We start from the raw sequence: 17,426 nt of genomic DNA on the forward strand, positions 1-17,426 counted from the left end.
TGGCCATGACAGACCCACGACTGCCTCTCTTATGGAGAACTGGGGAGAGACAGAACCTGGAAGGTAGAATGGGGAAGGAGCCAGAAAGCTGAGATTGATGGTGGTGTGGTGGGTCCCCTAGACACTGCTCTGTTCTTTGGTGGTTGATATTAGTGGGAGCAGCAAGGCAGAGCTAGATCTGAAGTAATTTCTTTGCTTTTCTCTCTTAAGTTTCTTCCAATTTGTTGCCATAGATGTGTATTTTGTCTACATCCAGCAGCATACCAAGAGTCACTACTAAAGCTCTAAGGAGACCTATGAAAATAACCTGGGCGTCCGAGTGTTTATGGTGTGAGAAGGAAACGGGAAGCCGGCAGAACGCGCCTCGGTGCTGCCGAGGCCCGGCGGCTGCAGGCCCAGCCCAAGGGGCTCCGCGGGACGGACACGCCGGGGCTGCGCTCGGGACTCCCGCGGCTGTGGGGGTGTGGGGGCAGCGCCCACGGACGGGATCCCAGGCAGCAGAGGGCCGGGGAAGTAGCGTAGATGTCGGCATGAGGGGGCCAGTGCGGGGCCGAGCACAGGAGCGCACAGCCCGAGTGTACCGGGCTGCACCGGGCTGGGCTAGGCTGGGGTGGGCAGGGCAGGGCCGGGCGGGACAGGGCATGGAGCGCACGCCGCACCGCCCCGCCCCGGTCCCCGCGGGTGGCGGGAGCGGCCGGGCAGCCCCGGCGGCCGCCGCCTCCTCGTTCCCCGGCTTTGGCGCGGGGAAGGACCGCAGCTAGAGGGAGCTGCTCCGGACCGCGTCTGCCCGTGCGCCCCGGTTCTTTCACAGGCTCCCCCGCCCCTTCCCTCCCTCCTTCCCCCGTGATGGCGGAGGACAGTGAGTCCGCGGCCAGCCAGCAGAGCCTGGAGCTGGATGACCAGGACACCTGCGGCATAGACGGCGACAATGAGGAGGAGACCGAGCACGCTAAGGGGTAAGGGCGCGCTTGGGGAGCGCGCATGGCTCGGGGAGGCAGCTCCGTGTCCTCCGCCGCGGCAGAGGCCGGGCCGGAGGTGCCCGGGCCGGGCTCCCCTGATGCCCGGCGCGGTCCCTCGGCGGAGCGGGTGTGGTGGGCGCTCCTGCCCGCTGGCGGACGGCCTGTGCGGCCCGGCCCGGCCCGGCTCATCCGCGGCGCCTGCGCCGGGCCGCCGAGCGGCCCCAGCCCGGGCCGCCTCCCGCCGCAGCATGCGGGCGTGGAACGGCCCCGCCGCCCGGCCCGGAGCCCCGCGCCCTTCTGCCCATAAGGGGAGAGGCGGGAGCCCGGGCCCGGCCCGGCCCGAGGTGAGGGGGCGGCGGGGCTGGCACTTACCCGCCGGACACCGGCCTTGAAATCATGCCGTATAAAGCGAGGGTAAATCCTGCCTTGTTGTTGGCGCTTTTAGGGCTTGGGGGCGTTTCTGCGTATTTTTGGCCGTCAGGAAGTCCCCTGTAGCGGGGAGATGCCCCCGTGTCCTCCCGGTGGTTCCGGCTGAGCGGCTCCCGCGGGCCGTCCCGCGCTCATCCACATCCACACCCACCGCCCGCTCCCTGCGGCCGGGGTCCGCTCCGGGCACCGTCTGTGTCAGCCTGTCCTGCAGACACTCCTCCTCACCCATTGTCCTCCGAGAGATGTTACCTCCAGATCCACGCTGTGGAGAGCAGAGCGCGTGTTTTAGCGCGGCAGTAGCCGGGGCAGACGCTGTTGTCTGGTTGTAGTTCCTTCTCCACTAATCTCGCGTCTCAGATCTTCCCACGCTGAGGATCAGGCGGTGTTTCCAGTTGCCTGGGGAGCTGATGGGAGAGGCAGCCAGCATAGCTGCGGCCCCTGCCATCCGACCGGTGTTGGACTGGCTGCCGTATGACTCCGTTCAGGCACGAGGTGCCAAGGTTCTAGCTTGCTCTGAAGGCTTTTGGGGCAGGGGAGTGGGAGGAATACGTTTCAAAAGTCGGCTTCATTTAATTTTTTTCTCTTTTTTGAGGGGTTAAAAACGTGATTGCAGAGAATGCGCTTTGTTGTTGCAGCCAGGAGTGGCTGGAGTAACCTAAAATAGAACTAGGTTAATCTATACAGTGTTACACAAATATCTTCCTCGTGAATTTGTGATTGATCTGCTTGAGAGCCTTTCTGTGGTGACTGCTGTTTGAGGATGTACTCTGTTTTTGTTGTCTTCTGCTTCTAGGATTTGGTTGACAACTATCTTAAATGTGGCAAGAGAAATCTAAGGGACTTTGGAAGGCTGACTTGTCTAGAAGGCAGGAAGGGGGAAAACTTTGCTGCTTGCTGCTCTGTCATTGAGTTAATGGCACACACACTAAAATAATCACGTTAGAAATAATTACAGTAATATAAATCTGAGATATTAAAAGGGACAAAACAGTGTTTTGTTATTTTGGGGCTTTTGTTACATTTGCTTCAGTAAATATGTCACAGTTGGTGATTCCCAAATACATGAAACTAAAGTCCTAAGAGCAGAGAGTTGTTATTTGTCGTTCTTCATAGGAATCAACCTGGCATCCTAGTTGGGATTGTTTGATAGCCAGGTAATGATTCAGGTAATGATAGCCAGGAAATGATTCAGGTTTGATTCAGGTAATGCCTGTCCAGGATTTGTCTGGATGGTACTCCTGCTTCAGTTTCCTCTCCTGTATGTGTGCATGCCCAGGCTGTAGCTGCCCTCTGCAGCGTAGCTCTGTGTGTGGCTGTGCTTGGGCTGCTGTGACAGCGAGTGCAGTGTGTAAGGAGCAACCAGGGAACAAAGAATTGCACTTCAGTGTGTTCTGAGTCACAGCTTGCTGCTCTACCCCAACACAAGTCTCACTGCTAAGGGACACCAGCTGTAGCTGTATGGTCTTCTACCCAAAACTTGTCTCTGTTGAATATCCCAGATGTATTTTAATGAGCGTTTTTTAGTAAGTTTAGTTAAATTAGTGGTAGATCATTCCAGCAGAAAAAGCCTCTTAAATATTAGTGTCTGCTGCATGAAGTCTCATATTGACTCTTGAATTACTTTACTTTCCTGTAATCTTTGAAAAATCTTGTTTGCTGCTCTTTGTCTGGAGGCTGAAATACTCAAATGAATTCCAGCAAATGAAAGGGAAAATCTCACAGTGGAGCATGCAAGATCTAGTCTTGATCTGAGAGATTGACCTGTAGTTATAGGAGCCTAATTAATTATTCCCTGTTTTCTCCCTGTCATTGTATATTAATTCTTGAGGTGAATTTAAAGTTTGCTTCAAGCTTTTAGATCAGGCTTTATATACTTAAGCAATTTATGAGCAGTCCAACTACTTGAGACTATGACTGTGTCAACTGACTTGCTAAATTCTGTGTGGTCTCCATCAGTGCTGATCAGTATTTAATCTCATTCTATTTTAACCTGCACTTTTTTAGAAAGAGGCAGAATATTGTGTGTCAGTCTCTATTGGATTGCCATGTAAGTTAAGTTATTTTCAAGATATTTCTTGACCTTTGAAAATAAGTCCTTAGAATATTGCCCACAGGAAAACATGATTTTTAGATACATATGACTTTTTTGTTTTGTTTTGTTTTTTTTTAAATTTGCAGGGGTTTTTGTGCTTGAGCACTGAATGAGTGCAGCAGAAAATAACCATTTTGTAGCTCTCAACTGTGAAAATGTCTTTGTCCTCTGATTCTGCTCCTGTTTTTTAGAGGCAGGATTATGTATGTTTTGTGACTCATTGCTGTTTTCCTGTTCTGTAGTTTGCTCCTGCTAGACGCATTATGCTGTATTTGTTCTGTGTTGTAATAAAGTGTGATTTACAAAATATCTTTGTTATTGTGTATGTAGAAAAAAATGTTGCACCTGGATCCACCCTGCTAAGTCCAGCCTTATAAGGTCTCTCACATTCTAAATAGCTCCTTATGGTCGTTGCCAGAAAGGCCTTGGGCACAAAACATTTAGTAAACACATGAGAAAAAGGTATGACCTTTAAACAACTCCCCCAGCTCTCACAAATTATTTGCTTTGAATGTTTAGTAGTATACCCCTATGATTATTGTTTAAAAAGGCCAACTTTTAATGAATACTACTTCTAGATTTGAAAAAGAAGCAAATATTTTTAGGGTTGTGGAAGCAGTGCTTGGTTTTAGTAGGTGGGTTATACGGCTCAGAGTAGAGATTACACACTTGAAGGGTGAGGCAGAGGAAACATGCAGATCTGAGTAATACTCTTGGGTTAGGGTTTAAGGTATTGCTGCTAGGTTTTCATGCTAAAAAACCTTGCATTCTCAAGTATTGAAATGTATACAAATGAAATCTTCCTACAGAGAGATTCTTTGTATCGACAGTTTGTTAGGAAGTGGAATTAGAAGGGCATAGACCCTTCTGGTCAAGGCCTTTCTATATTGTTTTGGGGTGGTGGTTTTTCACAGCAATGAGAAAGCCCTTTGCACCTAAACCTCCATTTTCTTTATGAACCAATGACAGCCCTAGTATAAATAATGCTGCTTTAAAATTTTTTGAAGTCTTGCCCATATACATGAGACCTGATTTTTGTGATCAAAAAGATCTGTGTAACATCTTCAGAAATGCAGCTTTGCAACCTCACTTACTCACAGAGAGAGAAGTACTGTAAAGGCAAGAACTCCACACAGGCCTTTGCAGTTTAAAAATAAACATCTGAAGTACATGTTTGGTTTTAAATTTGAGAAATTGCTAACTTAAAATTACCATTCCGTGTAACATAAAACAGATGTTGACATTACAAAAGTCTGTTTCTGCTTAAGCAGAATTTAGTGTTCAAAAAGGAAATTAAAATAATAGTGACAATTAGTCAGTGAGAAAGATAATGTTAAACCAAGGGAACCAAAACAGTTTGACCACCTGAACAGGATAATTGTCATGCTCCTCTGGATTTTTCCATCTCGGCTTTTCTATGGATTTGCTCTGAGCCTCATAAAGTAAGTTTCTCCACCCTTGCCACACTTCTCCCCAAATACACTAAGTATTCCCATTTTTCATTTAAAAAAACTCAATCCAACCAAAACACCACCACATGCAGGGAGAAGCAAAAGTATTTTTTCCCACATCTATGCAAAACACCAGATGTGTGTCCATAAGTGGAAAGGTATGTGGGTGGGATCATGGGCTTGCATTTGTGACTTGCAGACAAAATCACAAAACTGTAGGCCTAAGTGACTATCTCAGAGTCCTATCTACAGCCTGATTCTGGGGCAAGGTTAAGTAATGCTGGGAGGGAGAATAAGGTCTTTTGACCCTTCTCCTGGCTCAACTGAATTTTGATTTGCATGTCACTTTTATGCTGGCCTCACCTTTTTCTTATTCATCAGACTGACAATATTGTTATTGTGGGTGCAGTTAAAATTATCTTAGACTGTGCCTGTACTTACATATAGCTGAACCTCAGTGTGCAGACTTACCCTCCTGTCATTAAAGTTCTCCTGGTATAAGTGTGTCTCCACTAGACTGACATAGTCAAAATCTTCCAGAAGTCTAACATTGAATGGTTTTCTTTGTATAATCTGTTGTGGTCTGAATGGCAGGCTGGACTGGGGCAGATGTGTTGATCTGATGTGTGAAAAGGTCGTGTTTCCCGACCTGCCAACTTGACTCGGCAGCACCCCGAGCTCTGTATTGTTTTTCTGCTTCTCACATAGGACCTGAGCTCAGAGTTGTGTCACTTTACAGGTGCAGGGTAGTTTGGAAAAAGAGATTTCATGTTTAAAGGTCAACTTTCATTAAAATGGGAAACTTTTTTCCGCCCAGCTTCTAAGTGTGAGATATAATTCAACGTGTCGTCATATAGATGTATCTGACCAGACAGGAGAATTCAGATCTTAGTCAGCACACAAGAATATCAGGGAAAAGCTTTTAATAGGAAGCTTTGGTTTCTATCTTGTTACCTTTGCATATCCTTTGTGCTGTCAAGTCCAGCATAATTACTACAAGTTGAGCAAACAAGTTCTTCCCATCCCAGCCATTCTCACTCCCAGTTTTAGAGCCTTTCAGTTCTTTTCAGGGCAGAGCGTGAGAAGGACAACAAATCCTGAGTTTTTTTTTTTTTTTGCTTCTGCCCTGATTTGCATGGTACCTCTGGTTGTAACTTGTGTTGGACAAACCTGTTAACTGAGTAGAAGTTCCTGTGTGCTGCCTGCTGCCAAATATCTGGGTTGCTGGCATGCCTAAATATTAGGATGAGTAGAACTCTATTTAAATCCTCTTTTTACATTGTGTGGACTGTAGCAGTAAAAAATAAACTGACCCAAGCAGGAGACTGCATAAATAACTGCTCAGAATGATCCCTGGATAACCTGTCAGACAAAGATGCCAGTATTTATTTTGCAACGGACTGTGTGAAAGATTTAAACCTGAAGGTCATTAACCAAGGACTGGGATTGTGGAACATTAAAAAAATAAATTAAAAACTAGTAGTATAGTTTTAAATGCCACATATATTTTACAGCAATTTTCTTCTGTCTTCCTTCTTTCCCTGCTGAAGACTATACATTTCTTAATGAAAAAGATCTTGAATTGGTCAAAGTACAAGCTATGATTGTCCTGGTGAAAGTACAGTTTGACTGGGGATAACATTAGTAAAGCTTGGCAAAGCTGATTTTTCTCCATAGCTGCCAAGCTTTTTTTTTAGTTTAATTGTTGATTATTTCACCAAACTAAATAAAACATTGACCCTCAGGTAATCCTAGTGAGCAAAATTCCCCTGTGGTGTATGTGACGCTGGATCATCCTAAAAGACAAGAAGACAAGTGAGCTGCACTGGTGCAGTTTGGGGCTGGGTGCCTGCTCAGGGTGTCTGTAAAGAACAGTGTTTGCTGAAACTCCAAATAGCCTGGTGCTCAACACACAAACCCTTGGGAGCCAGCTCCCAACCCTTGGGAGACACAGAGGCATCATTTGTGTGCTATATGTGAGGTGTTACAGGGAAAGACAAGTTTGTGGACAGTTGCAGAAAGTGAAAAAAATACTTCCTTAAATGAATCTCAGCAAAGGTGAAATCACTTCCCCTAATATTTTCATCTCAGTTTTGCCAGATAGAGGTGGTGAAGTCCTAGGTCTTGTGCACATGTGAGGTTTTACTGTTTTGTATTTATAACCTCTTGCTGCCAGTCTTTTGGGTCTGTTCTGTATTTAAATTCAGTACAAAATGTCAGCTTGTATACAGGCCTTCAGATAGATTTACATTTTATTTTTTATTGGCTTCCTTGCCCAGGTAACTAAGGAAGCCAATGCTATCCTGGCTTGTATCAGACAGAGTGTGGCCAGCAGGACCAGGACAGTGATCATACCCTTGTACTTGGACTAGTGAAGCCACACCTTGAATCTGTTTTGAGCCCTTCACTGGCCTCAAAACTAGAGCTGGAGCATATCCAGAGAAGGGCAGCAAAGCTGGTGAAGGGGCTGAAGAATAAGTCCTGTGAGGAGTGGCTGAGGGAAGTGGGGTTTAACCTGGAGAGAAGGAGGTTCAGGGTGGATCTTATTACTCTCTACAACTCTGTTAAAGGAGGTTTTAGCCAAGTGAGGGTTGGCCTCTTCTCCCAGGTAACAAATGACAGGACAAAGAAAATGGACTCAACTTGCATCAGAGGAGATTTAGATTGAATGTGATGAAAAATCTCTTCACCAAAGGGATTGTTGAGTATTGGTAAATGCTCCCCAGGGAAGTGGCTGAGTCATGTCCTTGGGGGTATTGAAAACATGTGTAGTAGATGTGGCACTGAGGGTTATAATTTAGTGGTGGGCTTGGGTTAATGCTGGGCTCAATGATCTTAAAAGGTGTTTTCCAACCTAAGTGCTGTGATTCAATGAAACTGTGAGTCATTGTGGATCATGTAGGTGATCTGGCAGTATGCTTATTCTGCATCAAAAGATCTTCTCCCTGCATCACTTACACAAGTCCATCTTTTGTTTCTGCAGCCTTCTAGTAAATGCTTCAAACTCTCTTATCTCTCCAGCGTGTTTGGTCTGCTCTACTGTTGTGCCCTGAGTAGCAACTTGGTCCTGTTCTAGAGGCTGTGGCATTTACAGCACTTTCGTTCTGGGAGCATAACCCAGTGTAACCTTGAATGTTACGAACTTCTTGAGATTGATCTTTCACTGCAGACTGTTCTAAAGTACAGTAAGGATCTCGCAAAAATCAGGCTTTGCTTAGTTACGTTGTGTGGTTAATTGCAGGCTTTGGGCCTCCCAACTGGAGGGAAGGTGTTTACTCGACAATACCAGCTCAGGCAAGGCATAGATGCCAAGACTTGTCATCATAATCTTGAAAGTGAGCATGTTACCACAAATAACATATCCCTTGCAAGTATGTTGATTGTAATAACTTGAGTTATGTTCTTCTGAGTTTTCTTTCTTTTTGTTTGTCAGTATGATACATGGAGTTTTTCCCCCTCAGGGATTAAAAGGAACAACTGGTTGTTGCATTGACTTTTTTTCTTTTCCAGTGAAAAACACTCAAGCCCCCCAAACTCTGATATCTGTCTTCAGTTCCATTATGTGCATATGGTTTTGCTGAGAGGTTAGCCTCTTGAAGACAATTTAGTGTTGACTCATTGCCTCCGTATTTTCGTTCTGTCTGAGAGTTACTAACACATCCCACACTTTGCAAATTCTGATCTAATCTTGATTCTATATCTTGATTATTTTTTAAATGAAAATCTTTAAGAATAACTTATGTTATCAATAGTCAAAATATATCAGAATTCTCAAGTGCAATTTTTACTTTGTTGCTGGGGCTTTTTAATTAAAGTTGACCCCACTGTGCTTATTGTTTTAAAGCACAAATATTTCATTAGTTTTATTTTGTCTCTTATTGGGATTTCAGCAAGACTTTCATTGCAGCTTAAGTTAGGAACAAAATTTCCAGAAAACAGAATGTTTCATCTGGATTCTTCTCAAATTCATATGTATCTTATGGTTGAGCATGAAGGAGAATAAGTGTTGGGGTACTGAGTTTCTATGGAGGTTACTCTCCTCGCTTCCCATCCTTTCTTGTGTTCCTCCTAACTGTCGAATTTGGTCATTTTGTTTTTGTGCTGAATAATAGTCTGGAGAAGAGCACTGGTTTCTATGTAGTGTCACAGTTTGACATGAGTATGTCAAAATGCCTGTTTGTGCTGGTGTCAGAGTATGAAACAAATGAGACAGCACTTGCAGGAAGTTTTTTATCAATGCTCTCAGTTCCCCCCTTCCTTGCTTTTTTTCGGCTGCCTTTTCTTTACATTCAAAACGCTGTTAGATTTCTCATATCAAAATGCTGGCTTTTCCATATTTAACTTTTTTAAAATTTAAGGCTCAGTGGTATTGATTTTTCTTATTGCACATTCTTTGCATCTCTGGCAGAAGTCCTGGAGGGGATTTGGGAGCGAAGAAGAAGAAAAAGAAGCAGAAGAGAAAAAAGGAGAAACCAAATTCTGGAGGCACCAAATCAGATTCTGCATCTGACTCCCAGGAAATTAAAATTCAACAACCTTCAAAAGTGAGAGCCTGGTTCTGTTTTAATTTGTGCGTGCTTTCTAATTTAATTTTAATTTGCATGTCACTTGTTGTTAAAGTGAGTTGGTAGTTCTGCCTTAGTGTGTGAAAATTAAGCTTCTCTCTGTCTTGAACAGAGAGAGGCAAGCCAAGACCTGGTGTTTTCAGAGGTGCTGTTGCCACCATGGTGGTGTACTGTGAGAAAGACAGAGGAGGAGTTTTGTCTTTTTCTTTGAGCAGTTAGAGCTTGGGCTAGTGACAGCCTCATTGCATAGAATCATAATACGTGATGGTAATGCTTTTAAATAGATTTTGTATTTGATGAATTGCCTTTAGTTTTTAGCCACCATCTAACTTGGCTTAGTGCAGTTTTGGTCACTTGTGCAGCCTGAAGCTCTCTCAGCAGCAGCAGCAGGAAGGAAGGTGGACCTGCTGTGCTAACCAGAGTCTCTTTAGGGCAAGCAGGCAGCATGTATTTATACATAAAATGCAGTAATCTCAAACATGGAGATAAAGGATGAAGAAAAATTTTGCTGTCAGAAAGGCCTCCACTATAATTAAGAATGGAAAATTGCTTGAGGGAATGTACAGTCCTTGCAGATTTTCTGATAAAATAGCATTGTCTGTATGTGCCTTTGTCTGTCCTGTTCTGAGTGAGCAGTGACAAACATGGTGTGGTGCCATTTTATCCCAAGAAAAATCTGAGTCCAAGAACTAAAGTTGGTAAAACTAAGAAGGTTTATGGACTGTTGAGCATATTGAGGTAGTTATATTTGCTTTATCTGATTATTGTGGAGAACTTTACACCATTGTACCAACAGGAATCTTTGTCCTATAAGATTTGTCAAGTACATTGGGGCTACCAACTAATTTTAGGGGAAGAAGATTGTGTTCTGGCTCATTAGCATAGTGCTAGATTTTTATGTTGTTCCTTTAGATCTTTTCCATGTTACCCTGATTGCTTTGCATGGGCACATTTGGCACAGGGGACACTTTATAATATGTAGAGAGCTCTTAAGTACTTTGCCACATGTTTTGATACTGCCTTTCTGTAAAACATGTCATGAACTGCTAATGCAGGAAGGCTGTTGGCAAATGATGCACAAGTAACCTCACCATCTTACAACTGGCATGAGGTAAATTTTTGTGTTAACATAACAACATAGTTGATTGCTATAGTATCCCATGAGTTCCTTGATTTTTTGCTGACCAAGTTTATTGTTCCATGTGTTGCCTCTAATTGCACTAAAAGAAAGCTACTTCATACTTCATACTTTGCTTTTGGGTGCAAGATGTTAGTCCTGCACCTTGCAGTCTTGCACACCATTTCTCTGCTGTGATGTGTGGTGCGAATGTGGAAGCCTATCCTTGTTCCAAGCTGTGTGCTTAGAATGGCACTGTTCATGATTATTTTATAGATGCAAGTTTAGTCAGTTCATTAGTAATCTCACAAAATTTTCTATTTTATTGGCATGAAGAAAAAGTTCTTATATAACTCTTTCTTTCAAGCTCTAGGCAGCTAAACCACTTTACTCTTCTTTTATGGCTTTCACTTTTCTCTAGTTACAAATGCATCAACATTGCCTGGGGGGTTATTTTGCCTTCTCTGCTGTGTTGCAGGTCTGTCTTAGACAACTATTCTGTTACAGATTTTTTGAAAGCATCTTAGACTGCTGATCTGGATCTGTGTGGAAAAGTATATTTATTTTGTCTGCTACTTAGGTTTTATATTCATGTGCTGTATGAAATTTAATACAGAAAACAAGCTTCTAGTGTTTTCTTGCTCTTGGTTGAAAAGAGTGTATTTTAGAGGAGAATGACATTGTAGACCTTACCTCTAAGAGACTATATGCAAGATCATCAGGTAGAACTCAGTGGGGCTCCTGAACTCATTGAAAAGGATTTTGAAGAAGGATTTTGAGGTCATGTGAGTTTGTAAACAGATCTGTCAGTCTGGTGATGAGTAAAGCAAAACAGCGAGTGTCCTTGGCTTCTGCCTTCCTTAAATGTGATAGTAGTAATAGTAGACCTTTTGAAATCTGGTGTGAGTGTAATCATAGCACTAAATGATTGTTAGCATTGTATGCTTACAATGACCTTGAGGACACTTCACTGCCCATCTCACAAGATTTTCATCTCTCCCTATTACAAGTTCCAGTGATCTAGGCTGTCCACAGGTGACGCAAAGAAAACTTACCATATCTGCAGTCTCATCATTATTGTCATTATTGTAACCACTGGTGGCCTACACAGCCTATTCACAGAATAATAGATTGGAAGGGACATCTGAAGGTTTTTTGACCAACCTGTTGCTTAGAGCAAGTCCAGCTCGATCAGGTTGTACAGGCCTAGATGAGGTTGCTTGGTCTTCAAGGGTGGAGACTCCATGACCTTTGTGGGTAACTTATTCCAGTGTTTGACTACAGTTTTCAGTTGAAAAAAAGTAATTCCTTATATCTAAATGGATTTTCCTGGTTTGCAACTCATCTCCTTTGTTTTTTGTCTTATCACTCTGTTCCTCTGAAAATATTTGGCTCAGCTTTCTTTATACCCTCCCATTAGGCAGTAATAGATTTCTCCTACTCCATCAACCTTCTATTCCTAAGGCTGAACAAACCAAGGTCTCTCATCCTCTTCTCCTTGTGTGTGATGTGCCTCAGCCCCCATTTATCTTGGTGCCCTCCAGAGAACTCGTAAGAGTCTGTCAATGTTCTCCTTGTAATGGAGAACCCCAGACTATAAGGTGTGACCTCAGGGATGCCATACAAAGGGGAAGACTTCCTGGCCAGTTTACTGGTGCTACCTAGTATGCAGCTGTCCTTTGCTGGCCAGCAATCTGCTGGCTCATGTCCGGCCCTCTGCCCACCTGGACCTCCCAAGTTTTTTCTGCAAGCTGATTCCTAGCTAGTCCATGCTGGCCTCTGTCTTTGCATGGGCTTTTTCTATCCCAGATGGAGGACTTTGTATTTGCCTTTGTCAAACTTGATTAAGTTTCTTTTTCCAGTTTGTCAGAGTAGCTTTGAATAGCTACTCTGTGGTTCAGCATATCAACAATTCTAGAAATTCTTCTTCTAGGTATCATCTATGCACTTGCAGAGAAAGTACTCTTTTTCAAGTTCAGATCATTAAACAGTGTTGACCCCTGAGTCCTCCCCGTTGCATTCTTGAAAATGGGTATGACATTTCCCTTTATGCATTTATAGGAAACTTCCACCAATTGCTATTTTAAACTTGATAGATATTAGTTGCACTAACATCAGCCAATTCCCTCAGCATCCTTACATGCATTTGGTCTGTTTTCAGGAGCCTATGCATGATTAGTTTGCTCAACAGTCCCTTTCTCTCAGACTGCTGCAGTGCACAGGGACAGCTAAGGCCTGAGATCGTCAACAAAAGTGAGGCAAAAACACCATTTCCTACCTCAGCCCTGTGGTACAACAGGGCTGTCTTGTGCTGTGAAGAGATATTTGCCCTAAACTGAAATTAAACAAAAGACCTGGTTTTTGTTTTTCTAATAAATGTGAAGTTCTTTGTAGGTTTTCCTTGCTTTCTATTGAAACAAAACAAAAAGTATTAAAGTAAACTTCTTAGTCAGGCCAATCTCTGACTGTTTTGAAATGAAAGGGATTCCTCCTGATGCCCCTAGCCATGGTCTATTTAGTATCTGAACATTAATTTCTTACTTATTATTATGGTAGTAAGATCTTTCTTAGGAACTTTTTTTTTAGACTTTCTGCTTTTTTAATGTAGAAGACATATTATAGACTTTAAATAAATATACAGAATAAATTACAGTGTGTCAGCATTTATGTATGATTTCACTATGTACTAATAAGACTTCAGAATTTATCTAGTAGCATTAGAAATTTATGTCTCTGTTATCCTAATCTAGAAATAAGGTAGGCTTTTTAGGCTGGAACAGTGTTCTAAAGTGTATAAACATGTTAATTGACAGTTACTCAGCTGACAGGTGTTTAGGGCACACTTAGAGGTGAAATTTGCAATACTTAAACATTAGGCATTTTGTTTCATTAATTTAGATAATGAAAGTGTTTATTATAAATAGTAAATGATGGGCTGCTTGAGCTCCAGGCACAAAGTTTTGCTCTTTTTGTGATTGAGGATACCAGAGGCTGATCACCCAAATTAAGCTTTACCTTAATTATTACATTTATTTTATGATGGTTCTTCAATGTATGAATCCTAGAAAGAAAGTGAGATACAAAAATAGTATACTATACATACACTATAAGTACTATACAAAAATAGTAGTCCTTTGCTATTCAGTTAAAAAACACCCAAAACCACAAACAAACAGTCTGGCTTGAAATCTCTTGCAGAATTGCTTGAAATTTTCCAGTACATTTGAGACTATTCTTTCAGATGCATTATTGCACTGCAGTCTAGGGAAACCTGAGCACAAGCATGCTGTTGGTATGCCTCAGAACAGGACTTAGCACTAGGAAGATAACAAAACAAAGAGATTTAAAAAGAGAGAGGGAAAAATCTCTTTAGGTTTAGAGGCTGTTACCATTATTCCGCTGCACTGTCCTTTGCAGGAAAAATTCTTATTCCTGTTAACATTTACTCAGAGTGATCAAAAAACTCCATGTGTACCAATGGTACCTTTATTGTTAAATACCTAAACTGACCCTTTTTGTGGTATTTTGTTGTGTTTTACCAGGGGAACAGGGAATGTAAGAGGCATTTTTTATTGTGATACAGTATCCTACCTTAATGCTGCTGTATTTGTGTTAATAATGTTGATGTTTCTTGGTTAAATGCAAGTACTGCTGACAACTATTTTGTTTACTTGTTACCCACCTAACTTTTTTCCACTCTCCTGTCTACAAACATTGCACTTTTTTCCACTCTCCTGTCTACAAACTAACCATGATGAGAAGAGTACCTGTGAGAATAGGTAACAGTAAAAGAAATTTACATGTTTGTACAGCTATTCACAAAGCAAATGTACTCAATAAGCTTTCTGCTCTGTTTGTCTATTTGTGCAGAATCCAGCCATTCCAATGCAGAAGCTTCAAGACATCCAGAGAGCAATGGAGCTGCTCTCTGCATGCCAAGGCCCAGCAAAGAATATTGATGAGGCTGCCAAACGTAAATACCAGTTCTGGGATACACAACCTGTACCTAAACTTAGTAAGTTTAACTGGATCTGTGTGAAAGAGCTGTCTTATGATCACTAAAGAAATGTTGTGCTAGCTCTGTGACATGTTCTCTAAAATGTGTATAAAGTTGGACTGTGTGTGGTAGGGATCCTTAGTCTTTTGTGTAGTTTATGTGGAATTCTTGACGTTTTCCAGGGGAGTGATTGTCTTCCTCACAGATAATATGCAAGATACAGCGTTAAAAAGTCTCCTTCTGATGTCCTCCGTAAAAATGGGAAATGCTATTGAAATAGCATTCTTTTGTATATTTTAGGTCTGAAATATTGAACAATAGAACAGAGAAGTTTTTTCCACTTTAGAAGTAAGAACTCTTAAGTGGTGACAAAGAGTAAACTTTAATTTTTTATTAGTAATATTTGTTGTGTTTGTTTGTTTGTATTTACTTAATTTTTTTTCAATAAATGGATTTGCTATCACAGAAGTAATGACTCTCCTGCCATAGGTTTCACTGTTTTCATACAGCTTTAAGTAGACAGTGGCATTTGTCTGATACACAGACTCTTCCTCTGCTGTGTGTCCATGTTGTCCTCCACAACATACTACCTTGAAGACATGCTTTCTCAGGTTCTGTTCTCTGTTCTTGATTCCAAGTGAGATGATGAGGTGACCTCTCTTTGCCTTCAAATTTATAATGAATTTGACAATTTTTTTTTTCTCTTGATCTGATCCCTTATAACGCAGTTGGTAAATCTTGTCATTGTTGGAGAAAGTAGTTGCTGACTTCTTGTGTTTTCTGTGTTGCTCTCTGAACCTTCTTTTTCTGCTTTCATTATCTTCAAGATAATCAGTTACAGCTTTTCAGTGTGAACATACATTGGGGGCCCCACAGGTAAAACATTCTCAGCACAGTAGCTGGTGCTGCTCTGTCCTGCAAGTTTCTCTCCATCGCAATGGAGACTGGTATAGAATAAGCAGAAATAAGGTAGAGACTAAAGCACAGGAGCACTCTGCTCACTCTCCACAGGCAGCTTTTCACATTAATCCATGGCTATAGCTTAATCCACAGCAATCTCATTTCTTCCTGACTTTTCTTGCGTACAGAAGTCCAGAGCAGAGTCCCTGGATACAGTATTTTCCTCTGGACTGGACTGAATTGAGCTCACCTCCCATGGCTTTTCTCTGTACAAACTCTATCCAAATACCTGCATAAAGTAATGGTAGTAATCATCACCAGCAATGCAGCCTAAGTGGAGAAAGACCCAAGCCAAAATAAGTTGACGTGTAAATCAAAAAATGCTCTGGCCATAATCAGGCTTTTCCAGAGCTAGTTCAGGTGTCTGTACAGTAGTGCCAGGAGTTCAGTTCAGGCTAATCAGTGTATCTTAAGGCACTTAGATAGAGAGGAGAGTCTGTCACTTGCCAGGCTAAAAAGGCCCATACAGTGGCTCAGAAAAGGATTTGTTGGTGTTGTTCAGTAGAAATATGTTTCATTGAATTTGGTCAGTGAGGTTTTGTCCAACAGTCTATATGAATTTCTTCTTAGTCCCACAGATTTTTTAGGCTTTTCTTTATCTGCTGAATGAACAGATTGGGAAGTCATCATTAGTTGATATGCTTTACGTGTTTAGATGGAAAAAATAATTTATCAATTCAAAAAATGTTGTAGGGATCTTTGCATTAAACTCACTTCAGAATCCTCTGGCCTTCAAGTTAAAATTATTAGCAATAGTTCCTTTAGTTATGCCAAACCTGCCAATTTAGTGGCAGTAATATTTGGGCTGTTGGTACTTTTCAGAGTTTGCTTTAAAATGCTAATAATTATGACCTTCCAAACTGGATGGCAGGCCATAACTATTAGTCAGGATTGTGCATCATGTGGAAAAATTCATACTCAAAGGAAAATTTGACTGCCTAGTTTGATGATGGTTGACAATACAGTTGAGTGTTTACAGATAAGAATCAGGGGGAAGGCCAGCAGGGTAGATACCATGGTGTGAGTCAGTTCTAGATCTCCCAGACAGGATGAAGAGGCAAATAAAATATTCTTTAAACATCTGACAGAAGTCTCACAATCACTAGCCATTGTTCTCATCCGGACTTCAACATATGTAGGATTTACTACAATTATAAGAGTGACTTAATTACAGATTCTTAATTATAGATTCTAGATAGCAGCATTCCTGCTATGCTAAACTCACGAGCATGCACACAGGCACAGAGTTGTTTACATGCTACCGTGTTCAAAGGTGCCTGTTAAAAATTCCCCTTGAGCCAAGTGACATACATTGAGTCCCTTGCATTTCTCAGCAGGCAAGGGTTGAGCTTTGAGGAGTGGAGGGTGTCAGTGTAGGCCTCGTGCTCAGCAAGTCTTGAGAGCATCACAGCCTTGAGGGTATGCAAGACATCCCTCTCACAGTGAGGAGGTGGTGCAGCCCACTGTGGTCCAGGGCACTGTAAATGGCCTCACTTAGGACCACTCTTCATAGGATTGCCAAATAATTGGCTTAAATCATCAGTAAGTTTCCATCATGGCAGTAACCCACGTTGGTAACTGCTTTTTGAAAAAGAAAAGCTGAAAAATCCCATCCCGTAACAGTGGTACTATTTCACTTGGGCTACAGTTCAGGTAAATGGTGTTCCAAGGCTGTCAGGGAATAGCTGGTTATTAGGGAATAACTGATTATTCCTTGTTCCCCACCTTGTTCAGGAAAATAGTGATCCTGATATAGTCAGTGTCACTCCCACCTTTACTGTGCAGGAGCTCCTGTTAACAGTCAAGGGACATTTCACTGCCCAGCTGGTTTGGTCAAGGCTTACTGGGAACCCCTG

The 17,426-nt window shown here is 42.3% G+C and overlaps 1 protein-coding gene across 2 annotated transcripts in view; it reads left to right on the forward strand.

Moving 5' to 3' along the window:
* Window positions 1–753: 753 nt before the first annotated feature.
* The window catches only part of NMT2 (N-myristoyltransferase 2), a 34,769-nt gene continuing 18,096 nt past the window's right edge, over window positions 754–17,426 (forward strand). The window contains exons 1-3 of one of the 2 annotated variants that reach the window (XM_050971542.1): window positions 754–956; window positions 9,340–9,475; window positions 14,484–14,628. In XM_050971542.1, the coding sequence (XP_050827499.1) occupies window positions 847–956; window positions 9,340–9,475; window positions 14,484–14,628 (391 nt within the window). In that variant the 5' untranslated portion in view covers window positions 754–846. The remainder of the gene's footprint in view (window positions 957–9,339; window positions 9,476–14,483; window positions 14,629–17,426) is intronic. The other variant, XM_050971543.1, reaches the window with a different exon arrangement.

This window comes from Serinus canaria, chromosome 2 (assembly GCF_022539315.1).
Source record: "Serinus canaria isolate serCan28SL12 chromosome 2, serCan2020, whole genome shotgun sequence".
In the NCBI taxonomy this organism is placed as follows: domain Eukaryota; kingdom Metazoa; phylum Chordata; class Aves; order Passeriformes; family Fringillidae; genus Serinus; species Serinus canaria.